Raw genomic sequence first — 27,865 nt, forward strand, 5'->3', positions numbered from 1 at the left:
CAAACCATGCATTTAAAATGCAATTAACTGCCCAGTTTTAAAAGCCTGGCAACCTTATTAGATACAAGTAAGTTTCATTTTTTCAGTTTTCATCTCAGTATGTTTGCACTTCAAACAGAACTTTGACAGGAAAAGCAATCATACTCTTTTAGAGTTCTAGATATGTGCTTAAGACCTTAAATGTTTTTATATTATTTTTGCATCCTAACAATTTTTCTGAATTCCTATAAAAGGCTTGTTTCACTGTTTTCTCTTATCTCCTAGCCAGATTAATGGTGCTAAACATCTTTCATTCCAGAAAAAAAGAAGGATTCTGGATATGCCCAGAAAGAGAAAAGACCTCATTGTATATTTCTCACTATAAAGGAAGTAATGGTGGGTTTGGAAAAAAGCCCACTTCTACTGTCTGGGGCTCCCCAAGGCTATGAGCAGTGTGCCTCTGAAGTTCAGGGTCTGAATGAGAATTGGAATGCTCAGCTTATTAAAAAAGGCAATGCTGTGAGACAGACCACCAAGCTCTCAATATGAAAACGGAGAAGAAGATAATTATATTCCTATGGTAGAAAAGTTTGAATTTGGGGATTTTTTTTTCTCTCTCCCTCTTCTTTTTTTTTTTTTTCCCTTTTTCTTCTTCCCTCCCCTGCTTGACTCTTCTTGCAAGCTTTTACTGTACCTGTTTGTATATGGGCAAGGGCATTCCCGGCAGGAACCTTGAGTGGCATCTCCAAAATAACCATCTTTACAATGCTCACATTTCTCCCCAGCAGTATTATACTGGCAGTCCTTGGAAAGGAAACGAGCAAGACATTCAGCAGTGCTTTATCACTCAATATGGCTTTACTATTGTTTTTTAAAAATACAGTCTATTTACTCAGAGAATATGTTCTTTTTCTTCCATATAATCAAGCATTTATTGCCAAACTGCCTTCACAACCAGGATAGAACATTTTCAGTCCATTTTCTAACTGTACAAAGCACAGTTTCCTCTCTCTTGCGGAAAACAACAGATAAAAAAGTTGAATTTAAAAGCTGAAATTAAACATAAAATAAGTTGAAGTTAAACATATTTTTAAAGAGACTCAACCAGATGCATAGTTAGTAAAGGAGCATTCCACTGTTGCTCTCTCTCTGCCTTCATATAACAATTGAAAGTCACTACATTTATATAGACCTTTAAATTTTGCATCTTAAGACTACTTAGAAGGCAGATACGATCTAAAAGCATGCAATCAATTGAGTCCAAGTACATTTCTTTAAAAATCTCATTAATTAAATACAAAAATTGTTTCTCTTAGTAGATTCAGACCAGAATTGAATTTCATGAAGTTTCTCCAGTGTATGTGTTACTTGTATTTTTCTGTAGTAACTGGAATAAATAATAGAAAGCAAAAGCTAAGAATACAATTGAAACTGATGCAGCTGAGCCCCTTTTCCCATGATGAAATTGTTGGGAATTGTATCTTGGTTTAGAAACATTCTTAATTCTAGTGCTGCCTAATTGTCTTATGTTTATATTTTATGGGTACAGAATAAGGAAGTTGTCTTTGCATTACCTAAAGTGTTGCTAATTTAAAATAGAAGTTGTTCAAATACATAAGCAGCATAAAAATACATAAGCAGCCATAAGAAAAATATCAAATGACTAACAGTCGAGAGGCATTCACACTCCGAAGTTCTACAACTGTCTTCTGTGCAACAGACTGATCAAATGTCCCACCGAGCTGAAGGCTTACTAACAGAGCAAAAGATGGAAAAAAGAAAGCAGGAAATAGGCTGGAAGCAGTCACTGAACAAACTGTGCTTCCATTTCAGGAACCTCGATGGCTCAGGGCTATGTTTGAAGACCCTACTACCATGACTGGCAGAAGAGGGGCAGTTTTCCTTACAAATGAGAAATAGCTCTGTCTCTCCCATCTCCTCTAGAACTCCATTCTCCTTCACATTTCTTCACGCCAGATTCCCTCAACCACTGAGCTCTTCCCTCAGGTGGTAACCCCTAATTTGTTTTCATTTTGGTTAAAGAACTGTATCTGTGGCTCATTGATAAAAAGTTCTGGTTCTGGTAAAGAACAGGAGAAGCTCCAATTCCCATATGAGCCATTTGACATGAAGTTAAACACCAAGTATCATAAAGGCACTATATTTGCAAAAGAAACCATTTTAAAATGTGGCTTCTATAAAAGCTGGTGCATATGTTCCTGCAAAGGCCTAATGGAAAATTCAGACTGTTCTGAAAAATTACTGTCAATTTTCATAATCCTGAATAATAAATTCAACTGCAGAAAGAGTAAAAGAGATGTTTTTAAAATATGTGTGCTGGTTTCATCTTAGAGCAACCTCCTCCCACAAGTTTATCTCCTGGCTTTTTGTTTTGCTCACTCTGTCTATAGAAACTGAAGCAATTCTGTAATTGCAAAGAAAATTTCAGCTATTTCACATATAAGCCACCCTGAACGTGCCATGCTGCTCCTCTAGCTACATGGCATATAAAAGTTGAAGCTCCCTATGTACAGTGCAATGAAGCCAGAGCAGCAACTCCCTCATGGGTCTTCCTTCAAGTTTTCCAGAGTCAGAGATACCCCTGGAGTCACAGCATCTCCAAACCATCAAGTATTGCAAACCCTAAAGGAAAACTTCCAGCTGACTCCATATGCAGCTGACTCCATATGCAGCCATATGGTACCAGGCAGCTGGAGCAGTGTGTCAGGGCCACAGCAGAGCCACTCAGGTCACATTGAACACGTAGGGCTCCGTGACATGAAGCAACATGCCATGGGATAAGCAAGTCTCAGCACCATGCTGCTGCTGAGGGAATGTGCCTTCCAGGAGGAAGGGCAGGGACCACAAGGACACAAAGCCTGATTAATGGCAAAGAAATGCTTTTTCCCTTCACATGAGAACCAAGGTCTTCATTCTTCTCCACCTCCCCCTGCCCTCCATTGTTCCCCTCTTCCAGCAGCGCTCCTCTCCTTCCAGCAGCATGCAGCAGTGGGAAAGTGACTGCCTGAGCCAGGGAGGGCTGTGCTGCTGCACAGGGGAAGGAGCCAGCCTAGGCTTAGCCTCCCTCACAAATCCACCTCTGGAGGCTGTCACTGGAGGGACACTGACAAATGCAGGTACTCCGGTCTGGGGCTCCAAGTGAGGAGCAGGAAGCCAAGTGTACAAGCTTTGCACTTTGGATGTGGAACTTGATGGCTCCACAGTGGGAAACCTCCTTGTCTTCTCTGCACCATGTCAGGTTTTTGTCCCATGGCTCCTTTACGGAGAGACAAACTTGCTCTTGGTTGGGTGGAAGTTCATAATGGAAATAAAGGCCCTCAGGGCTTTCATTTTTCACCACATTATTCTGGATGACTTTGCCTGCCTGCGACCAAGGGCTCATTTAGCTCTACCTATCTGAAAGTTAATCCAGCAGTGAGAAGGACGGGATAAAGAAAAACCTAGATCACATACTTCATGAGGTGAAAGTAAAATTTGCCTTCGTAATTCTAATCTGAAGTGAAACTTCTTGATCTTTCTTGCTGTGCCGCAGCACTTTCCTGTCACGGCCTGCCCTGCCCCTCCAAAGCAGCAGCCTGTAAGTCATCTCCCAGAATGTGCTGAATTGGTTTATAGTTTCCATTAAAGCAACATGGTTGGTTGAAACAAAGTCGGGGAGAATGACATAACACGCAGGAATGCACCGCAGGCAGAATGGATGCACTGTGAAGAAGGAAGAAGTAACAGAAAAGACAGACCATGAAAGATGTTGGCAAGGTGCTCGTTTGCACAGTAAATGAAAAATTAGTAAAAGCTTTTGAAGGGGAAATTTTTCAGGACAAACTATTTACAGAAGCATCATGGATATACACTGGAGAAGCACAGTCAGCCAAGTGTCACACTTCCATTGTGGAGGGCTGATCCAGTCCCATGGGGCTGCTTTGGGTTTAATACAGAGTGCTAGGGAGCAAAATCTACCCCATCACACCTTCTATAACAGCTGAAATCTTCTAGTTAATCTAACTCCTATTACTTTCATTTAATCTTATTTAATTCAATATTTTTTAACCCATCTAGCTGTAGACTATTAGTGGAGATGCACTGAAGCTGATTAAACAAGATTCTGCAAAGCCCTATGCTATACATGAATGTGCTGTTTGTCATCGTTATACAAACATATCCTAGTACATTTTTATAAAGCTCAAGACTGCATATGCCAGGATAAGACCCAGGTTTGTTATAAATAACTACAAATGTTTCCTTATGTACAAGTTTGGTGAGTTTTTTGTAACCAGGTGCTAACAAAAATTACAGGGGAAAGAAAGAAATGAAGACAAGGACACAAATTATTCCAATCAACCACCATTACATTAAATATACATTTAAGTGTACACATCTTATGCTCACTAACAATATAAAATTTAGAGAATGAGACATACAAAGATTATTCTTAATTTCTTGGAATTTAACAATACTGTATGGTCCATAATGCAGTAAGATAAATGTTTTTTTCTCCTTTTATTCCCATTAATTTACTGAACATTACTAATTACTTACAATACATTTTCCAGTACCATCTTGACATCTATTTGAATTTCCATTGCAGTTACAGGGCACACAGCGTCCAGCAAATATTCCTTTGTTTTCACGATAAAATCCAATGCTGCACTCCTGGACATCAAGAAGAAAGAAAAATGATTGGTGAGCATTGGTAGAAAGTTTTATATGTTATAGGATGTGTATTTTGAAAATGATTTCCATTTCCAAGGAGTAGTGAAGGCATGAATTTCCTTTCAAGCTCTCCTAAGCTCATAATGTTGTTTCAATTTTTTAATGCAGTAAATAGCAATTAATGGAGATGAAGAAGTTTCATCTAAACCCTGTGCTTTAGACACTTTGGCAGTGATGATTTAATAATTTTGACTCTAACCTTAGAGAAAAACACATTTCCTGTGGCTACGTACAAAGGCGTAGAATATGATTTCTAAACCACAGAAAAATATTTGAGTATGAGAACATTGTAGTGTGAATCTAAAGAAGAGCACCTGGAAATCTCACATACTAATTAGTGGTTATATCTTGATAATAATTCCACTAGAATGTATTCCTTGGAAACAATTCTGGATCCCTTTTACCTATATTCATCACGACTTCCACAGTTTAGTCTACCAAGAGCTAAAGCCACACCTAGACATAGCTAGGTGATGTAACAAAACATACAGTGGTCTAGTTTCTAAGTACAGGCTTGCCCTGGAGACTGGGGAAGCATGAGAAGAATGTTCCAGCTATTGAGGGCACAGGAGCAGGAGCACAGCTTGTCAGATCACTGTTGGATTTAAACAAGGAAATGAACCAGAGGGACATTCTGAATGAAGAAAGAGACATCAAGTTTGCTTGTCTACAGCAGGGAGGTAGTAACTAATATATTAAAACCAGGCTCTTGCTTGGCAAGAGCAGAGAAATTAAGCCCTTCTGCATACAGATCAAAAATTCATGCCTATCTTCTCCTGGAATACTCTGGGTACAGCAAGCACACTAAAAATGACTGGACATCAGTCTGTCCTTCCTATTCTGTAGCTCTTTTCCCCTAGGAGCTAATCTGGTGTGGTGCAAGGAGGATCAAAGGCTTACAGAAGCGGGGAGAAAGCCGTGCTCCCCACGAAGCCAGCACCTCCCAGGTTCCTGCCTCCAGCAATGTTCTTGTGAGCTGCACCTATGCCTTGCCTCTGTCTCACGGGCAGGGGCTGGCCCCAGCAACATGCAGAAAACAAGTGACAGCTGAACTCTAAAGCCATAAATCTTTCCTCATAGTAAGTACACCACCAAGACTGACGGAACCAATCTGAAGAGCAAAGGGTCTGTGTCACAAATCACATTCCAGTGGTTGGAGACATAAGCATTTATGCAGAGGCAGGATTAACCAGAGAATTTTTCAATGATAGAACTACCACAGTGAAAAAAAAAATACTCATCTCTCACAAAGCAGATTCCAAAAGGAATATTGAATTACTGCTGTTGAAACAACAATCACTATGGCACCTTTGCCTTTTCTACATGTAGGATAATTGAGAAAAAAAAAAAAGAAGTACGCAGAATACTTATACCATCAACAACTTTGAATGCTGACTTCAGTGTGAGTAAGGATTAAATTTAGAATAGACAGTTGAAGTTTTTCAGACACATTTTTTTAAAGGGTGAATATTTCCCCTGAACAACAGGGAGCCAATATGCACAGCTTCGGAAGAAACCAGGGCCTGAAATACATTAAACAGCATGACTAAGTAAAATATATGCTCTAATGCATATACATTTTATTTACTTAAAGTCTATTTTTTGAGAGAAAAATAAATCAGGCATTTAAAAAATACATCTAATTGCATTTAGAAAAAATCTGTATAATCTTTCATTTTTCTATTTCTGCTGTCTTTAAAATGACACATTTGGAGTACGTGGGCACTTTGTTTTTGAAGCAGCATTTGTGATTCCACACAAATGATAAATTGATTCCACATGAAGATAAACCTCCAGGCACTTTCAAGTGTTTTTAGGATCATTGTTTTCAAGTAAACAGCAATTTAAAACAAACCTCTTGTACACAATTTTGTTAGTAAAGTACTTTGAGACAAAAGATTAATCTTCTCATTACTTCTATATTAAGTAATATAGAAATTGTTACCAAATCAGTTCATTTAAAAACAAAGTGAAAGAAGGAAGGAAGCGAGGAAGAAAAAATGAGCAGATTACCTCTTTTGGATAAAAATCCATTTGAACTTGTTGCCACTGACTCCTCTCCTGAAGGTGGGGATTATAGAGCCTCTGCTGTATATCTTGTGCTAGACAATGCCCAAGGGACACTAAAGTGACAACCAGCCATCCTACATTTCTTGGCCTCTGTGCTTGGGCCATCATTTTACTTTGGCTCCCTTGTGAACATTCGCTGCTCTGCCTTCGGTGCTCGCTGCTCTTTCTCTTATTACGCTCCCTTCTTCTCCAGCTTCTGACTCAGATTAATGAGGTTCTGGGCCGGGATGGGCCCCACCTTTAAACTTTATCTGTGAGTCAAGTCGCTCAGCACACAGCACCGTTCCTGAGGTTAACAAGTAACTCTGCAGTTCCTGTAGCTCAATATATACCTAAGTCGGGGTGTGGCAGGCATCACCTCCTCCCCACCTAAGGCAGCCAGACAGAGCTTGGTGATTAGAGCAGTAAATCACTGCCTGAGTAATGCTGCATAAACATACAGGGCTTACAAACTTCCCCGCGAGTGTCTTGATCACTTCCTTCGGCTTTGTATTTTCACCAGGTTACATAAAAAACCACCAAAAGCTTAGTTTAACCAAGTCAGTATGTTGAAAGCAATGGAATGGCAGTAGAATTTTCAGTCAATGCTCATAAATTTGTGTGTGGCACAGAGCAACAGAAGTGTGAAAAACTCAAAAATATTTCCAAAATGGTTACTCTATAGATGATGAATTTGCTGTCCTGAGCAGTGGATGCACACATGAAATGTAAGCCAGCCATACACGGTTTTGTTCAGTCTGTCTGCAGCTGCTCCAGCCTGGATATTATTCATTCATTCTCAATTCAAAAAGCTTTTGCAAGGTTAGTACTGCAATTGCTACTTTATGGTAATGCTCAACCATTTTCTGAGAGCAATTCTTCATGTTTTGTGCACTTTGTACACTACTTATCTCTCTGGTACTTCATTTTGCTGCACTGAGTGCTTACACATGGCAACAGCCAAGTTCTAAGCTAAGTAAAGTGAAAAGCAAAAGAATTACAGCTCCAGGAACTGCATCAGGGACAGGATATACAGCTGTAGTGCCAGTCTTCGGCTAACAGTATTATTTTGCCAAGTCTACGCTATCTTTCATAAACATATCTCCAAATATTTTTTTGTAAATATGTTAATTTCAGATTTCACATGTTTTTCTACACAAATAGTATCCTGAATTATCTGGATTCATTCTACTTCCCTTGGACCCTGCTAAAATAAGAAACACCAGGAATCTTCTCTATTGTGTATGGTCTCACAGACTTCAATTAAGTCAATTCTGACCTTCTCTCCAGTAAAGTAAGAGACTATTCAGCCTCTCAGAGGGCATCATAGAAGAATCCCTCTTTATAGTGCCTTACATATGCAAAATTGCGTTTGCAGCTCCATAAAAGCAATCACAAGTAGAATAACCCCACAGTGCTTCTTAGACGGTGAAAGCACTTGAGCCATTGAAAGTGCACAGGCTTACAGGAAGCACACTTAATTACTTTAACTACCATCCTGCTCTTCTAACTAACCCAGTATGTATAGCTGTAGGCAAAAGACATAAAGTAATGGCACAGTATGGAGGCGAACGTTTCCTACCTGGCATGAGTCACCAGCGTACTCTGGCGGGCAGGCGCACGTCTCCACGCTGTGTGCGATGCTGCCGCTGCCCTCGCCGGTGGCTTCCTCCAGCCCGACCTCCCCAAGAGTCAGGCGCTGAGTCTCCGTGAAGTACAGGGCCCGGATGTGCAAGCCATCCAGCCTGGACAGGATTGTCATCAGCTCTTCTCGGGATACCAGCTTACTGCTGCTGGCATGCCTGAAGTTGCCCTGCACGTCAAGGGGTACAAAATGAGCACAGCGCTGCAGCTGCTTGAAAGAGTAGCTTCAAAGAAGACCAGAGGACAGAAACAGGAGAAAACACCCATGGAGCAGACTTGTCTAGTGCCAACTGGTGTGGGGTAATAGAGTTCAGGAGAGTACACAATGGGGGCAAAAAAGAATAATGGGCAAAAAGAAAGGGATGTAGCTTTGACTGTGCAAGGTAAGTATGGCTTTGAGGTATTAAAAAGTGAAGAAGCCTGTAGCTGCTTCTTCAGTCATCCAAATTTCTTTGAGATATCACCCACCAAACCATGAAAATGTCAAGGAAAATGCTTTTGTTTTTAGGAGCAAGTGAAGTCCTAGAAACCCAATCTTTCAGGGCTTTCTTGCTGCTAATAAACACATCATTGTTGAAAATGGAATTTGGCTTGAAGAAACATCTTCTTTGCCTGCATATGAAATACATTACCCAGTTTGACCTTCTGAGCACGGGTTTAAGGTAGGAATAATCCCCGCTGAATTCACCTACTTGAATGTTTAGAATGCACCCCATTCTAAACTAGAACCTAGACACCAAGAAAAACAGATAACAATTCATTCCATCCCTATTAAGTACAGTCTGTGGCTGCAATGAATCACCTTCTATTGAGGACTGATTCAGCATTACTCCACTGGCCCTGGAGGGAATGCTAAGGGCTACATTGGACAAGATGCCCAACCCAGAGGGGCTAAAACTGGGTGTCACAAACCAGAACCCAGGTTCAATGTGGCAGTAAAGACAGATAAAAAGTGTTCTTTATATTTAAGGTCTACAGTGTTTAAGTTTATATTCCTCACCGTTACCAAATATTTGGTATTTCTGCACATATTCTGAATGTGTGTATTTTTATGTGACTCTAGAAGGAAAAGAGAAGGCTATTCCTTTTTCAGTTCTTACCTCAAGCAGTTGCACTCGGCCATAATATTGACGATCAGGCAGTGGATTGTTGGGATCCATATAAACAACTTCCATTTGTTTGCCCTATGTGAGAATGAGGATATAAAATTGCTGTTCCACTACTTGTTATGGGAAAGTGTCCAGATGCAATAAAATTTGGTGAAGCATGTTAATCCCGTCATTTGGGGGATTAAAACTAAGAACGCTGTATGTCTTTTTCTCAGGAAAGTGGTATAGTGAGCACTGTGTTCTGGTGCCAGCAGGGTTTTCACTGCTTTTGCATATTAACAACCTTGCTTTCGAGTTAAACTTCAAGAGAATCAAATTAATGCTGATCAACTTTCAGATGAACTAGTTATTGCCTTAGAATAAAAATGGTTTTGCATTTTGAAACACTTTTCTTTGCATCCTGGTGCACCAGCAACTATGGATATTATGGTAGCAGTTTATGAGGTACATTTCCCAATAAGCATCCTAGAGCATTTAATTGGTATTTCTCATGGTATGAGGAAACAAAACATCCCCTTGAGAATCTCAACAGTTAAAGATTTCAATTTTGGTTCTAAAGTGGTTAAATTAAAAACCTGTCAACCTAAATTGCATTTTTATTTCAGTCCCTTGAAGTCTTATAATTATGCTTAGTTTTATGCTGAAAAAAAATCTCACAGAAAATGAGATTAATTACTCATAAAATCCAGGGCATCTTTTGCAGAGATGAGGCCATACTTGTTGACAAGTGTGCAAGGCATTGATTATTTTGTTTTCCACAGGCATATTCTACAGAGAAAATCCTGGTTTATCTTTTTACTTCTCTGCAAATCAGTTATGCTTAATAATATGTTACTTTGGCAACAGAGACAGATGTGTTGATGGCTTTGAGTAAAATGAAGTAAAATCACTTTTATAGAAATAGTTAATAGTTTTAATAGTTAAGTTAATGTTTTAATAGTTAAGTACACTATATGAGCAAGATTTGCCATAGTTGTTAAGTAAGATAAAAATCATGGTATTTGTATTGCTTATAAGAAAAAAACAGTATTTTAAAGCTTACTGTTAGTCGTATATCAGGTTTCTTATCCAGAAGAACCATGCCCTCGCTAGGTAAGCCAAAAGATTTCACTTGGTAACTTAGGAAGCCACCATATGAAGAAAGCTGTAACAAGATGCACAACATCAGAGATACTTTACTGCACTATTGCTTGATATTAAAGTAAATTTTTATTCCAGTTTATCTCATCTTCCAGCACTATAAATAACACATTTACTCTTTGTTCTTTAGAAAAAATATGAAAATGTTGCTGTTTGGAAGAAGTTACTTTCTATTTGGATTACTGAGTGTATCTGACAGATGAGCAGATAATGTTTTCTGACAGGTTACCTGCATCATGTTTTTTTTTTTTTTTTTTCATACTTGGGTTCACACCACCCATGTTGTGGAGAAATCATGTGGTTACATGAATATTGTTCTTTCCCTGACTGTAGAGAGCAGATTTGGTGTATCAAGAACAGACATCAAACTGACAGTGAAAGTGGTGGTGAACCTCATGAATAGCCATGGATGAAAAGAAGGCAGACTAAGCATGCTTGAAGCCAGCATTTTCTAAACTTACTGCAAATGGAAAAGGAAATCCAATCAGGATTCCTTTGCTCTACCTTCAGAACAGGATTTCTAATGCCCAGGTATCAGCTCTGTTGTAAGCAGACTGTGCCTGTAGGCTGAGCTGAAATCAGCTACAGGTGACCACAGGTGGCCTCAAACCCAACAGAACACGGGGCTGCTTTCCAGAACAGACAGAGACAAGTGTGGTTGAATCACCTCACAAACACAGCACGTCCCTGGGTGCTGTATGAGGGACTCACTACAAAACAGCCTGGGAGCAAAGGAAGCTCCAGGCACAGCCTAGATAGGTTTTGTTCCAAGAAGAGCCTCAAAAGAAGGTTTGTGGGTACCAGGTGAAATCGGGCATTTTGCCATGGATGTCCTGTTTTGGTTTGCACCTTTCTCATTTGCCCTTACATCTTATCCTTGGTTTTGCCATGGAAGAACTGCTTTGTCAGGTTCTGCTCTTCTACAGGAAAGCACCAGTGTTCAATCTATCCCTTTGCATATCTCTGATGAATTACAAACAAAATACTGACATCTCAACACTAAATTTGTCCATGGATCACAGGCCCATAATTAATGCTATTCTCCTTACCCAACTGCATTTTCAAAAGCATCATTTGGAACACTGGCTATAGTTTGCAACACAATCAAATCATCCTGTATAAATGAATTCTTTTAGAAAAAACATAAGGAAATTCAAATTAGAGTTGATTTCCTATTTAACATGTTTCAGAACTGCACCATTTGAGAGGCTGTTAAATTACTTTTTCAACTTTTTTTTTAATGGGACAATATCGATGTTACAAACTAACCTCTCTATTCTGTAGCACAGTATTTATTTTCTAATGTCAAAAATGGTCTGTTAAATAGAATGTTAAAACATGAAAGAAAATGGGGACAATCTTATCTGAATTTCTCAATTACTCGTAGTTTCTGTACTGCTACGCATTTTACATTTGATTTCTTTAACTTTGTAAACAAAAGACAGAGAGAGGAGAGAAAATACACTCTGCTAAATATAAATGTTCCAGTGGAACCAGTTTAAAGGTTTCAGATTATGGAAAACAGTATTTATACTCTCATCATAAAGAAAAATAGCTGAAGTGATCTGGTTCATATTTTCCAAAAGAGATGCTATCACTGGAAGCAGACCAAACCCTGACATTTTCAAAACACAATAACATGAATAATTGGTAAATTTTTGAACTTGTAAACTCACAGCTAGATATCATTTTGGTGGGACTTTCATTACTGCAGTATTGCCTGTGCTAAAATATACACTCGTACACAGTGTGCAGCAAAAGCAGAACCCAAATTATAACTACGTTATTTGCAGTGCTGTCATTGTAAATAATAGCAAGTAATGGCCGGCCCAGGGCCTAAGTAGGTACTGGGACATGCAACATAAATCAGCACTGATCTTAACAGCTGTGTTTAAAAAGGGTTATTGCCTGCTTTATATCTTGTTATGGAACAACAAAAGTACTTTTGGTTTAACACTGCAGGTGATAATGTGTGCTTTAACATGAAATTTCTTTCAAAAATAATTTGTGGGCACTGAAACAAGAACCTTTATAACATCAATAAAAAGCACCCTAACTAAATGTGCTATTCACCCGAGATATATATATATATATATATATATATATATATATATATATATATATATATATATATATATATATATATATATATATACCTCCGAGAATAGGAGAGCAGGAGGAAGAATACTGCTCTAGTCTTTAAAATGAGGAGTAGGAGAAACCAAAAATTGTACCATCTTTCATGTCTTGGTGTCTACACCATTTGTTTTCTCTTGTGTGTCAGCAGGATTGCATCTGAAAAGCCTGTGTGCCCTGCAACTGGATGGTAAGTATTGGCACTGCCAGAGCTCCAAAGAGGGGGGCTCTGGGCCTGCAAGTCACCATTAGCAAAGTCCCCTGGTCAGTGTGATCCTCAGGCTGAGATGCTTATGGCACTAACCATCAGCAGAAGGCTGTTCCCATGCACGGGTCAGCAGAACAGCAAGCAGCCCGAAGAACACAAAGGGTAGAAAACCAGTTGATGCTCTTCCCAAGCAGCATATCCAAAGCAAAAGGCTGGGGGCTTTCGTGTGCCACTGAGCACATAATCAGCTTTTATTCTTTTGGAAATCTGCCCAGGACATACTCCAGAGAATCAAAAGAATCGACAAGCCCTATGTGTTCTGGGTTTCAGAGCAGCCACACTGGCAAGTTCTATATGTTCTGGGCTTCAGAAAAGCAGCTGAAGGTACCAGCTGCTTGAGACATTGGAGCCGTTGAGCTCTTGATCATGCTGTTCACATTAAGACCTGTCAGGCACCAAGCAATATGATTAATTCTGTGTTTTCAGTTAATTTCAAAACTGTACTCTGAAGTAAAATGTTGTGATTCCTGGCATGACAGGTAAGAGAGAAAAGTGAAGAGAGAGAAACTTATATAAGAAAAACAGTAAGACTCTTTATCAATGACGCTGGTAAAAAAATGATTACATGTTAATAAACCACAGGAGTTAGGTGGCATTTACCTTCTCTCCCAGGTAAGATGGTGGTGCTTTCCAGTACAAATTATGCACAGAAGCTGGCAATTCTTGAACATCAGCCACCACACTGTTACTGACTGGATTGAAAGTGACTGGAATGTCCATACGTCCATCTACTGCCTCCAAGCGCCAGTTCCTCATATCCACAAACTAATGAAAAACATAAAGGAAACAAAAGTTTGCCTCATCCTTTATTAAAACTTTACCAGCAGCAAGTAATGAGAAGAAATTGTTTAGCCTCTGTAATTCCCTTAGATAAGATCCAACCCTTTCAGAGTCAGCCTAAAGTCTTTAAACAATGGATATTCCATGGACCTCAAAAGAGAGTGAAAATGTGAAGATGTGCCAAAGCTACTTGGGATGCAGGCATTTCGTTTGTCACCTGGAAGCTAAATTCTGTCTTCAGCCACAGGAAGACATAGCCTTCTGGGGGTGACTAGGAATTGTGCACACAAACCCCAGGATATAATTTGGAGATGCTTTTTAAAGTCCATTCCAAAATCAAACCCAGGCCACTAACATCAAAGACAGAGTTTGGAACAGGTTAACTTCAAGGTAGGGGACGTGGCATGACATTTTAGAGAGGCAGGCAATGTAGCCTAATAGTCTGCCTCTTTAATGCACATTTTATGTTTATGGCTGCTGTTTCATGAAAGACCATGCCTCTTTTTTTATCATTATGCTGGAGGAAAGAGAATTTAATGTGTATGATGCAACAGAACAGTTCTGGGTTCTGGTGGATTGCCCTTGACTGGCCAGGGCAAAAAACCAAAAAAATAGACACGTTTTCATAAACAGTTTTTGGTGAGGACAAGTAATGACTAGAAGAAAATTTCTACTGATTTCTCGGGCCACATTTTCACCTTTTGCTTGTAAATAGTAAAGGGTACAATCTGGATAGCATCTAGTCTATGCCAAACCTTAACTAAATTCCTCATCCACCATTCTTGCGCTTCTCTCTTTTCCTTTCTCTTGTCTTTTTTATGCAGCTGTTGCTTTTTTCTTTGTAATCTTCAGCCATTTTACTCTTCATTTATACTACTAAAAATCTTTGTTTCTCACAATTGATGTCATGTCTCTTTTACAGGGAGGGAAGAAAGACAATTTTCACAATCTCTGTAGAATCTGTCACATAGTTCTTAAGAATGCATCTATAATATAGACATGTAAAATGATATGTGCTTATCAAAGCATCTTGAAGGTGATCATCGACTTTAATGATGACATAGAGTTTGGAGATAAAGCAATCAAGATAAAGGCCAGCACAACTTCAGTCCAACTACTGACTTGTAAACAAACAGGTGAGAAGGGCCATTTCTGCTGAACAGCACTTTCAGACTAGTCCTAATCTTAAGAAGGCTGCACTAAATCTTCACTTGGAGAATTACTTGAAGAATATTTCTCATCATTAGAAACTAATAAAATATATTTTTAACTTTGGAAGAAAGCTGGAAATTCCTTAATGGAACAAGTGTAAGTTCATGATAGAAAAGAAAAAAGATCTTTGGTACACCTTGGTTCTACGACGATCTGTGCTGCGACAGCTGCTGGTTGCCCCAAAACAAAAGCAAGTTGTGCATCCCCTGGGGTTAGAAGGGTTCAGATAAAAGGATCCTGGTCTGCAAGTGTCACATGTTGCACCTTCAACATTCTCCTGTTAAGGCATAGTTCAAAGAAATTTCAGTGATTTTCTTTTTGCTTTGCTGAGGTCCCCAAAACTTCCTGCACATGAAATAAATCTTCTGAAAGAATATATATTTAAATGTATAAAAACAAATGAATGAAAATACGTGGGTGTCTGGAGAGACTATATTCCAAATGCAAGTAAAACTGTCTTGGAGGCTATCTTATAAGCTTTCTTTCCAGTTTATAATGTGAAATGTGAACCACTGAGTAATAAATATTAGTCAGAGACAGCTGGTAACTTCCTTGCCAAAACCCTCCTGCTGGCTTTTGCAAACCCACAATATAAAAGGTCACTTGTGAAAGTTCACATTTATCACATTTAATTATGCAGATCAGAACAAAAGAAGATTTCCTAGCTATAATGATGTGGTAAAATGTCAACTGACATAATATGGCTAAAAAAAGCATGGGACTTGGTTAACATCCAAAAGGCAAGATGCAGATGGATAAAGTGGATCTGTGCAGGGTACAGACTGCTTCAGTGATTCAATGGGCATCTACTCTGCAGCTCTCTAACATCCTGCAAAAACTAAGACCACCTGTACAACTGACAGATATTGAAGCCATTAAAAATGGTATTTAATGTTACCATGATCATCTGTGCACATACTGCAAAGTGTGATGGCTTCATATAGCTGCATTTATTTTTTACTGAAAATTTAATTATAAACTGGCTTTATTCACCCTATTCTATATTAAATAGTCACTGGCATGCAAATGATGCTTGTGAATGCAGAAGTAATTTGATTTCTCTGACCTTGCAAAGACAAATTCCTGTCTGGGGATCACAAACATCTGGTTCTGTTCCATCTCTGTTACAGCTACATGGCACACAGTTAGGGAAACCATAAGTTCCAGGAGCACACTGATCACACCGACGTCCTTTTATTCCTGGTTTGCATCTTTATCGATAAACACAGTGGAGAGGGTCAGTAAGAGAGGTGGGAATGGAGCAGAGAAGGGAAAATAAAACAACAGGCAGGCGGGTGTTCAAAGGTATTGCATGGCTATGACACAACTTTATGACTTCCACAGAGAAAAAGCAGCAGGTTAGTACTGTTCTCAGATTTTGGATAGTGTAACATTTTAAATGGCAACAGAACGGAGTGGGAACAAATTTGACTCTGAAGGATAAAAATGCTCACAATAGAATTAGACTTCTGCAGCTATTCAGTGCTTGCAGTGCAGAACTACTCTCTCTGTACACCAAGGCATAAAATATGGATGTTGAATATAGGTAAGCAGAGCTGGAGGAAGATTTATAGCTGGAAAATGTACTTGGGTATTACTCAAGGTATGCACCTGGTAACAGAAAAATGGGGAATTGCGAGCATATAAAGAATTACAGGGACCTCAATCACCCACAAAGCTTGTGTTGGTTTACAACTGTTCTCGGTGGATAAAATCCATTTTATTCACACTGAAGAGTGAATAACTTAAATTTCCCATACCCTCTCCAAACACCTGAAATGAGTATTGAAGCAAAACATTCATGCATTGTTTATAACACATATAACCCAAACTTACTTGCATTGCCCACTGGTTTTATCACATTCTGGGCTCGCCACATCAACAATTCCTTTTTCTGAGCAGTTGCAGCTCTTGCAGCCAGCAAGGGGATGATAGCTGAAGTAATACTTCTCACACACTTCACATTTTGGCTTCACAGTTCGTGGAGGGCAGATGCATTTACCAGTCACATCATCACAAAGGCGCTGCCCACAGTTGCATACTAGATCAAAGAAATTGTTCTACAAATCGATCTCGTCTTACAACAATCAACTCTTATTGAATATGCAACAAAAACACGCAACCTTTATGTATAGAAAACATGACTCTTCTCTCACTAGTTTAAAGTTCAGGGTCATAGAAACCAACTATGTGACTGCAACAATAGCTTCAAAGAGCAGGTTTAGTGCTTGGCTCTTTTAAATGGATTGGTTGCTTAACTTCACCATAGACATTGTTTATCACTTGCCAAAACTGCCAAGGATTAGTTTTGCTGCCAAGGGCACCACTTTTATAAAGCAATGTTTACAAACATCAAGGATAGTATCTATGAAAGCAGCTGAGGGCTGCTGGTGTAATCTATAGATCTGTTGTTATTATTAACATCAGAATATGAGAAATTAGGAATGCCGTGTCTCTGATTATCTATGGAACAGCTTGAAGGTGTAAAATGGGATGAAACATTAACAACTTGGAAATGATTCAGCAGTCAGCACAGAAAAAATCCATTTCGCTGGCAATATGGATTTTAACCAGTTCAGCTGTAAGCCTACTATACCTGATCAGACAACACATGCAAAGGCTCACTTCACCACAAGCTAGGTGTGCTTTAGGGGAATGGGATTTTCTCTGCCTTAAACTAGAAGCTACGCTATGGTGAAGCTAAAACAGCCTGACCAGCCTCTCACAGGATCAGGCTCTACAAAGTCAGCCTGCAGTACATCTGCAGCAAATTCAGAGGATTAAGCAGGTGGCCAGGTCAGGAGCTGAAGGAGTGCAAGCACATACTCACACTTGCAAAATGGGAATCCATAGTAGCCAGTTTGGCATCGGCTGCACTGGCGACCGATGACGTTGGGTCTGCAAACACACTGCCCTCCCAGGGGGCTGCACGTAGGGCTAGTGGCACCTGCGTTGTGGCAATCACACGGCAGGGCTCCGTTGTTGTAGAAAGCCACCAGTGACCTTACAGAGTCCTTACAGAAGGCTGATGATCGTTCTGGGCTATTTAAATTGAAATATAAATAATGTAAGTGCTGGCACTTAGGATTGTTATGAGAGTGCTTTGCAGTGGTTCAGTAAATTAGGGTTCTGTCTTTCAAACAGTTTGACATAAGGATGGCATCAGCACACATGCAAGGATATACTTTAATTAAATCGGGGTGAATAGCTTTGAACATGCAGGTAAGAGGTTTTTTTTCATAGCAAGTGTCTATTAGTTGTATCAGTTCAGACATGCCAAGCAAAATACCAGAGACCAAAGATGGAAATACCAAAGACAGGAAGATGACATGGATTTTCCTCTTTTGTACTGTGAGCAATAAAGCTCTACCTTTACATTGCATTTGCAATAGAAAGTCATGGAAAAATGACTCATGGAAATTCAATGGGCTAGCACAAGCCATAAAAAGCATTTTAATGTAGCACAATTATAGGGATTTAAGACAGCTCTTTAACGCAGAGTAAAAGTAATATTATTCCCAGTTTGTTGTCAATGTTCAGTTTTTAGAAAGTGATGCTTACTCAATATAAAAACTGTTTCCTCCACACTGGCTGATAAAATCAAATGACTTGTCCACTGTCTTTTTGTCAAGAATTTTGTAACTGTAGGTGTCTGCTGGAACAACTAAGATATTTTCCTTAAAACAATAAGAAAGCTAAATTGTACATTTCAGAGAAAAACAAAAAGATACAAGCTAAGGCATTTACATATGTAATGTTGCTTCATTATACATTCTGGATTTTTTCAAGTCAATTTTTCAATTTTTAAGATTTTAACCAAAAATAAGAAAATAACTGCCCTCAAAGTTGTGATGCTACAAGCAGTGTACAACAAAAACTGTGCAGAGTATCTTAAAAATTAAAAATAAAACCAAGATCAGTGTGAAATATCCTAAAAATCTGAAACACAACATTAAATTTTTTTTGGCTTTTATCTTTGCATCTATCTCTAAATTAATGGTGAAACTGAGAATAACATTTTCAAGTACATTTACGTAATATACGTACCAGAACCAGCATTCTTCCATCTGGTATCATCACCGTAACAGAGACCATGGGTTCAGAAATGTCAAGCTCAATTTGGTTTGCTGCAACCACCTGAACCCGACAGCCAGAAGTATGAGGGCAGAATGAAGCATTGAAAGTACCTAGAAGAAAAAAATACATTGGGTTTATGTGAGAAGGTTTTGGTTGCAGGGGGCTACTGGGGTGGGTTCTATGAAAATCTGTAGGAAGCTCCTCCTATGTCCCACAGAGCCAATACCAGCCGGCTCCAAGACAGACCCAACACTGGCCAAGGCTGCGTCTGACCATGGTAGTGCCTCTGGAATAACATATTTAAGAAAGGGGAAAAAACACATCTCAACAGCAGGTACAGCCAGAGACAGGAGTGAGAACATGCAAGAGAAATAACTCTGCAGTCACCAAGGCCAGTGAAGAAGGAGAGCTCCAGGTGCTGGAGCAGAGATCCACCTGCAGCCCCTGGAGGAGATCCACTCAAGAGCAGGTGGATGCCCAAATGGGGCCTGTGAACCTCTGGGAATTCCACACTGGAGCAGGCTCCTAGCAGGCCTTGTGACCCCATGGACGGCACCTACACTGGAGCAGTTAGTGAAGTGCAGCCCAGGAGAATGACTCATGTTGGAGAAGTTGGTGGAGGATTGTCTCCCATGAGAGGGACCCCACACTAAAGCATGGGAAGAGTGTGAGCAGTCCCTCGCTGAGGAGGAAGGAACAGAGGCAACCTGTGATCAACTGAGTATGGCCCACGTTCTCTGTACCCATGTGCCACTCAGTGGGAGGAGTTGGAGAAATCTGGGAGTAAAGCTGAGCCCAGGAAAAAAGGAAAGGTGGAAGGAAAGTGTTTGAAGCTTTGGGCACCTGGTGTCAATCCAGGGTCAACTCAACACAGCTCCATATCCCAAAATGCTAAGAAATGAAAGGGGTTAGGTCAAATTCAGATGCCTACCTGACCACACATGTCTGGCATTCACATGGACTTGCACAGAGAATGCTGGGTGTGCCGTCTGATAAAAATGTACCACAAATACATATCTGCCCAAGTGGGGCACTCTGCCACTCAAGGTGATCCGGTTCTGGAGAAACAAGAACAGCTCTGGTATTAAACCACAGAATAGATTTGTTTTGTGAAACATTTCTTGGGTTTATTATTGTGCTCAGTGCCCCCTGTCTGCAGTGAAAGAGAGGGGGCTTAGTATCTCTCAGCAGGTTCAACTTCTTCGAGGAAAACGGCATTACAACTGCATGCTCTGTTTGCCTGCCAAGCACATTTAACACTCTTCTGCAGTCTATGAGACTGTTGTGTAGTTCAGAAAGAAGCAGGTGTTTGGGGCTTTTTCCCCCTCCATTCTTTATATTGTCTCTGTGGCTTACTCAGTTGGCAACATTTTCATCATATAACATTATCCAATTTTGATTCTCTTATAGCGTTTCATCTATTTAATTTTATTAAGAACATACCTTGTGACTTGCAAAACAAAGTTTTCAAAATATGAGGTACCTGTAATGGTGTCAAGGTGACTCCATGAACTGAACCAGCAGGTAAAGTGGCACTCAATGGATCATGGAGTATATTCTCCTGTACTTCAGACATCTTCCCATCTTTGAATGCATCCAAAACCAAAGCTCCTGGTGGAGTTTCAAAAACTGAGGGAATGCATGCTGCACTGAACACAGAACCAGAGTAATCATCCTTGGGGCCAGGAAGAAGTTTTAATCATAACAGGAAAAGCTACTGACTCACAAAAGTCAGTGTATTAGACTGTATTGTAATTGATAATGCAATAATAACCCCTGTACCTATGTGGATTCTTTGTGAATGATCAGAAAGTAAAGGAAAACAAGAGCTATGGATTTAACTTCCATAAGAAGGGGAAGGTGTGTACACTTTTAATGTATTAACTGATTTTATTCGCGCAAAATTTCCATAACTTTAAGTTTCAGTGGAAAGAATTTGCTAAAGAGGAGGAAACTTAAGGGAATCAAAACCACTAAAAATTAAATACATTTTTAGTTAATCCAGTTAGTTGCATTCACCAGAATCTGTACTAATATTGAATTCTCAGTTGTATAAATATTTACATAGGTGTATCCTTTAAACATGCAAGTTTTCCCACTGAAGTCAATGGGACTACTTAAGTTTTTAGAAGTTAAGTATATGCTCAAATATTTGTAGAACTGGAGCCAAAATAAATAACAGTACTCCTTGAAAGCATCTTATTCACTCACTGCTGTGTTTAACTATTTCTTCCTTGGCATATTTAATTCTGGAATTGAGAGAAGAATTTTCAAAGACTGCAGGATAAAATATTTTTGGGGGTTTCCTGGTTGTATTTGTTCACTTCTAGTAAGTACTCAACAGACAATGATTAATCTTTGATCAAGATAGGCCCAGAACTGGAATGGCAAGTATGTTTCAGGGCCAGAACTGAGATGTATTTGCCAGGCCTGTGTGGGAAATCATGTGCAGCATCCACTTACAGTACTGTTAAACTGAGCCAAGGCTCTGCATCTTTCAACTTGATGAACTTAAACACTTTCAGGAAAGCAAAAATGCCGGCAGATAACAATAAAAACAAAACAAAAACCTACAGTAAACAATGCAAATTTAACAAGCATTAAAAAAAATACCCAACACAAAACCAAAGTCAAATGTGTACGTTTCTATATTAGTTTTTTTTTGAATCATATTTTTCATCCATCCTCTTTCCCTGTTTTACTCAAAATATAAATGCCTCTATTTGCAAAATAACTTTGGTGGAAGGACAAGTATTTTCAGTCTTAGAAAGCTGCTCTCAGTGGTAACACTGAGCAGAAGAATTAAAGCTGTGATTCAATGCTATGCATGCTTGGAAACCAAGCACAGTCACATGTTTTTATCCAATTTACTATCCAGATTTTTCTGCTTTCTGTTTCAATTCAACCATTATATTACAAGCTACCATTTGGAAAACTATTAGACCAAATCATCAACTCTTTTTGCCTTTAAAGTCCTGCAAATGACATTTACTTTTATTTTGAGACCCTTCCCACTGCTAGATCAGTAGGAAGAAAGGACTAGGCATCACGAGGCACATCATGGGGAGTGCAACAGGCACTGAAATGTGGAGGTCCCTCATTTGGAAGCTGCAGTGACAGTTCCTCTCTGTCCCCAAAGAACAAAAGATGGGGAGGGGAAGAGCTTCAGCAGGACAGAGGAGATGCTCTGCAGAACCCAAACCTGACCACTGGGAAGGCAAGGTTCAGGTTCAGATCTTCACAGCAAGAGAAGAGCAGTCAGCCTGGATCAACCAAGCAGTGCATGAGTCCCCTAATTACTGGTCCTATAAAGTATGATGGAGAAGAGGGATCAGCTGGCATTACTGTGTGAGGTGAATGATGAGGGCACATGTACCCTAAGGGCCTCTCAATGACAGGAAAAAGGGAATGGCTTGTTTGGGAAGCAGAGGTTTACATGTGGAATAATTTGATGCTGCCAAATTGTGTCTGGAAGGGCAGTCACATCCCACACCTAGTGACAAATTAAAGTAATTTTGGGACAGCTGAAGCAGTTAACATCCTAAAACTCCAGATGGAACAGTAAGCATTTCAGGCCACTAAAGTAGGGGTGATTTTCCAGCTTGGACACCTTGGCGTACTGGATGGCATGTGAAAGATGCATATTTTCTTACACATCAGCACTGGGTATTTCAGATGGGCCAGGAAAAGGCTGTTAACAACAAAATTCTGTGCGAAGACTGTCTAGATTAACACTAACATTTCAGCTTCTTTACAAAGACTACTCTACAGAAGTGGCCTACAAATCATCTGTAAGTCACTGAGAAAAGCTTCACTCAGAACAATCAAAACACCATTCATTCTACCTTTCAAGGTTGCCTCAGATAATAGGAAGGATAAAACCAAGCAAGTTACCTTCCATCACTGTTACTCCTGTAAGCAGCTATGCACTGTACTTTAGGTTCCACGTATTCTGGAGAAAATTCTTCAGCTGATATAATGCAAACCTTGTGCTGAAAAACAAGCAGAAGGCACAATTAATATCATAAATAACAGGGCCTGAACAGGAAGGATGAAGCCTAATTTTAGCATAGGGAGATATGAGCCCAAAGCCATGTTCTGTCATGGACCTCCCACAAGATTTCGGATCCCTTTACCTCCCTGCACCTCAATGCCTCAAGGTTAAATAGGATTTTTCTGTCCTTGTCAAGGGAATAGTGGCTGCTCAGGAGGGAAATAACTAAAAGGTAAGTATGTATGTGTGGTAAAGGGAAAGAGAGAAGGCCAGCTCAAAGGCTGAGAAGCAAGTCAAGGAATGTAGAGAGGTAGGAGGGAAAAGCCCTTAGAGACTTTTGGACTCCGGGGGAACTCCCAGACTTTCTCAAATAAAGCACAAACACTTGCTGGTGCAAAGTCCATGGGAGTGAGTTTCAGTGGCACCAGGATTTCTATCCCAGGACTCAGAACTCATTTCAAAAGAAGCAAGACCTCATATGGGATTTTTTTGTTTTAACTAAAAGTATGCATGAACAATTGAATCTGTGGTAGTCCTGCTGTACCCATGGTGGTAAGGACATAAGGGAAAGCATTGGAGGTGGCTCCCATTTGCCTCTCTGCTCTGCATGAAGGGAACACAAAAATGTCTTTAACCCAAAACTGCTGCCATTGACTTCATGATCAGTGTCGACATAGCAGAAGCACTTCTTTTCCCCTTTCCCATCTTTTGCTAAGTGTAGCCTTTACAATTAAAGATTGTGAAGGCTGGATCTTGTTAGCACAGCAGTTGCTGCAGGAAGCTAACAGCAAATGTAAAAGGCATTAATTTACACTGACTCATGAAGTGAAGAAAACATGTATCAGCTGTTAGTTCTACTAGTTGTTACTAGCTGGGTTGGAGCTCAAGATTTTAACAAACCTCATGATTCTAAAATAGAAAGCAGAAACAACATGTAAGAAAATTCAGTTTCCAGAAAAGTATATTCCTGGTGCAGCCAAAAGAGGTCAGCGAAGGCTTTTTATTTAAAATGCCTAAAAGCTATATGATCAATGTATGCATTTATTACCCGAAATAAATGCATTTATTACCTAATTTTTTTAAGAGACATGGGAAACTCCTACATGGGTTTTGAGGATTTAGGAAAAAATGATAGATAAAAGAAAGACAATAAAAATTTATGTATAAAAGCTACCAGAATATGTTTCCTCTGAAGTTTACTTGTAGAAGAGAAAGGGTAACTGAAATAAAGCACAAGAAAGCTGGAAAAAACCTTGCCAATAAAGGCAAAGTTCTGTTTGTCTTTGACAAGATTACCTCAGCGTTCTGGGGTGTATATAAAGCATGTCTAGTCAAGCATCTAATATACATAATTTCACATGTTACCTTACAGAATGTGAACGTAGGGAGACAAGTATCTTTGTTTACCCCATCAAGGAACAAGTATTACCAAAGGGAAAAGGAAATGTTAACTTACCAGAAGAAAATTACTTGATGATGCCTTCAGATGTATCTTTGTGTCTGCTAGAAGGTCATAGGCTGCAACGCGATTCCTGTCATCAACTGCAACGCTGCGACAAAGGAAACTGAGACAGAAAGCAGGATTAAGGATGAGCCTGCTGGCATTGCCACGTTGTTCAGGCTGTCACCTAGCTTCACTGGCTGGCTGTTGGCTAGCCACAGCATCTGGCCCTCCTGCTGGACCATAACTAACCTGCCTGTGGCCACTGTGGAACATGCACTGTCCTCGCCAGTGAGACACAGGATCTACCATGTACTAAACACTGTTTATCCTTGGGTGGGGTAGAGCTGAAGCCTCCAGATCTCAGCTCAGACACCCATTTGAGCTACTGGCTTAGTAGGATGTGGACAGACAACTACTCATAGATGCTACCTGCAGACATTTTCACACTGTGTAACGTGGTGTTACACACTGTGGTGTGTAACTAATATTCTCCTGCCTGGGCCATGCTCCTTGAGGTGCCAGCACACACCATTTGCTCCTTTCCACTACTGCCATGGGCCTCTGGGGATGTGAATCAGCAGCTCTTGCACACACAGTGGCAGCTGGGCAAGGCCTGATCTTAGGAAGCTATTCTGTATGCTGATATACTCCTCAGTGCCAGTGAAAAAAAACTGGTTTGCCTCCTCTACAAACCAGAGAATGTGTACGTTTTGCTCTTGTTTAAAGCATAGATCAGAAAAAAGGTCAGCTCAGGGCTAGGGACATGTAAAACTAGAGAAATATAGGTCCCTTACTCATGATTTGCTCAAAGCCTCTGATGAAAATTCTTTTACCATGTTTTATGTGGAATATTCAAGCTCACTGAGCTGTAAGAAAGTTTGGCACAACAAATTCTACAAGTTAATGTTATCTACATGTACCTCACTATGTGATTGCTTGATTTATTTTTTTATCAGAAGAGATTTGCACCTTCCTGTTTGGGAAAGATGATACAGCACCTCATTCACAATGTGGTGCTCAGTTCATGCAGAATGTCTGCAGAAGGGAATTGCTGCATTGCTACATTAAAGCAGCAAGGGCTTTCTTTGTATTTCCATGAATGTGTTTCTAATGTATCATATAAACAAACAAGTATGTCCAAAATCAGCCCATAAAATGTGGGGGAAAATGTGGGTGTTTTGGGGGAAAAAAAACTCCAAAACCCCAATAAAATGGAGGATTTATAGCAAGAGGTTTGGGGCTTAAAGTGTTATGTAACAGGCTAAAATAAGAGCTTTCCCCAGCAATAACCTGACAAGGTCACTGCTCCACATGGCTGTGCTCTGTACTACAAACATGCTGATGAAAATGATTTTTCTTACTGGGCAATTTCATCCTGAATATCCCTAAGCCTCCACTCTGCCAAGCAGTTGGCTCATGGGAGTAAAGGCTGCATGTCTGGCAGTCCCCTGGCACTGGGTAGGCTCTCCCTAGGGCTCAAAATAAGCTGAGGTGCTCAAGTGTTAAAGACAATCTCACTCAGGACAGGCAAAATCTCTTGTGCAGAAACATCTGCAGTAACCTCTTCAGTCAACAAGGATAAAGAAGCATTTGGCTGAAGCCTACAGCCTAACAGCCAGAAGATGACTACAGGCAGAATTTCAGAGACCTTTATACTTCTGCTTCAGCAAATCCTGTTAGAAACGGTGGGAATACTCTTGTAAAACCGGCTGCTACATTTCTTATAGCCAAAGCCCTTGGACACAATTTTAACTGAAGAAAATCAGAGCAGCCATCTGCAGCCAACAGCAATGCTCTTCCACTGGACTTGGAGATTTGTAGTTTATAAGGATTTAAAAATGTATATAAAAAAGTAACCCTTTGAATAGGAAAACAATTCATTGAAGCAGTAGCAATATTTAATGAACTGACTGCACAAAGAGAATTAAAAAGCTCTACAAAATCCACAGAATCCTGTACTTGCTTTTAAATCACCCTTAAATTTGAACAATCTACATGGTAAAATGTAGATTTTTGTAGGATTCAAATACATAAAAAGTATAATTACATTCCAAATGCTTATTTACTCATTTAGTGATTATTTCAGAAACTCTCACCTGTATTTACAACTGTATATTCTCACTCTGCCCTCAGTGACAGGTCCAGGGCTATGTACTGTTACCTCTGCAGTGTTTATCTCATCCTCTTCGTTGGCATATTCAAAAACCAGAACATAGCGACCCACTTGAGGAACATTTATGGTCATCTCTAAATTGACCTGGGTCAAAATAATTGAAAAACAAAAAAGGAGTTAAATCTTTCACTCCCTTTTCTTGCAGGAAGCTCCCATTTCCTGCTCTTTTGACTGGTCAGCATTAGTCCAGAGCCAGTCCTGCAGTGTCTCAACAGAAGACATCCAGCAGAATGCAAACAATGCTTATAAATATTGCTTTGTCCTCTAACAAGAGTCAAACAAGTTCAAGAAACAGCTGCCATTATAACTGTTTTAGGAAAGCTGTAAAATAACCCCGGGAAATTGCTATATTATTATTTTTCTTCTCCCCAGCAGAAAGGGAAGAAATGTTATGATGCTAAAAAATTGTCACCATAATCTCTAAGCTATCCTTAACAACACACAGAAACTGAGTTTACTTCTCCACCGAAAAAATATTTCCAGGAACACAAAATTCCTACTATAGCAATGCTGTATTTTGATTCCCTACTCCCTGAAGAGTGAAAGCATTTTCTCCAGCAAACAATAACACTTTGAAGCATCAAGGTCTTCTTTTAGGGTACTTGTACAAAGTGGTTAACACAATATTTGATGCAAAATACCTACAAGTAGTTAAGTGCTGTGGTTACAAAGACTTTGCTTCAGTTGACTACATAATTATTTTCAAATTTTCTCAGTATTTCCTTAGGCTACAAACACTTAAACATGTAAATAATTCTGTCAACAGCCCTCTTGACTTCACTGCAATTATTCATGCCAGTAAATTTTGCACATGCATCAGTGGTGAAGCACCAGAGCCTGTGGCACGTGAGTATTCTTGCTGTACTTGGTATTTTTAAAAGAAATATCCAAACACAGTAATAGAGGCCATAATCATTTTATATCACTATCACATACTTGATAAAATACCTTACTTTTTGCCAAACACACTTCTAGTAGATCTCATTTCATAAAACATGCTTTGCTTTCAAAGGACCTACAGCAGTGGCATAATTGCTTTGACTTGTTTTTCAGTAAAGCAAACATTTTACCTAAGTGCAGCTATTTAAGAAAAAAAAGGATTAATTTAGAGTGATGTATGTACACCATT

The 27,865-nt window shown here is 39.6% G+C and overlaps 1 protein-coding gene across 1 annotated transcript in view; it reads right to left on the minus strand.

The window, feature by feature from the left end:
• LAMA3 (laminin subunit alpha 3) overlaps positions 1 to 27,865 on the minus strand; it is a 106,340-nt gene that overhangs the window by 31,862 nt on the left and 46,613 nt on the right. Inside the window, exons 26-42 of the mRNA XM_068190621.1 lie at positions 26,660 to 26,820; positions 24,576 to 24,684; positions 23,020 to 23,117; positions 20,609 to 20,774; positions 20,057 to 20,183; positions 19,096 to 19,235; positions 18,610 to 18,725; positions 17,879 to 18,090; positions 16,885 to 17,089; positions 16,115 to 16,259; positions 15,185 to 15,325; positions 13,657 to 13,821; positions 10,555 to 10,656; positions 9,504 to 9,587; positions 8,342 to 8,572; positions 4,537 to 4,650; positions 674 to 783 (exon numbers count right to left, since the gene is read on the minus strand). Of these exons, the coding sequence (XP_068046722.1) occupies positions 674 to 783; positions 4,537 to 4,650; positions 8,342 to 8,572; positions 9,504 to 9,587; positions 10,555 to 10,656; positions 13,657 to 13,821; positions 15,185 to 15,325; positions 16,115 to 16,259; positions 16,885 to 17,089; positions 17,879 to 18,090; positions 18,610 to 18,725; positions 19,096 to 19,235; positions 20,057 to 20,183; positions 20,609 to 20,774; positions 23,020 to 23,117; positions 24,576 to 24,684; positions 26,660 to 26,820 (2,426 nt within the window). The remainder of the gene's footprint in view (positions 1 to 673; positions 784 to 4,536; positions 4,651 to 8,341; positions 8,573 to 9,503; positions 9,588 to 10,554; positions 10,657 to 13,656; positions 13,822 to 15,184; positions 15,326 to 16,114; positions 16,260 to 16,884; positions 17,090 to 17,878; positions 18,091 to 18,609; positions 18,726 to 19,095; positions 19,236 to 20,056; positions 20,184 to 20,608; positions 20,775 to 23,019; positions 23,118 to 24,575; positions 24,685 to 26,659; positions 26,821 to 27,865) is intronic.

The sequence above is a fragment of the Anomalospiza imberbis genome, chromosome 1 (assembly GCF_031753505.1).
Source record: "Anomalospiza imberbis isolate Cuckoo-Finch-1a 21T00152 chromosome 1, ASM3175350v1, whole genome shotgun sequence".
In the NCBI taxonomy this organism is placed as follows: Eukaryota; Metazoa; Chordata; class Aves; order Passeriformes; family Viduidae; genus Anomalospiza; species Anomalospiza imberbis.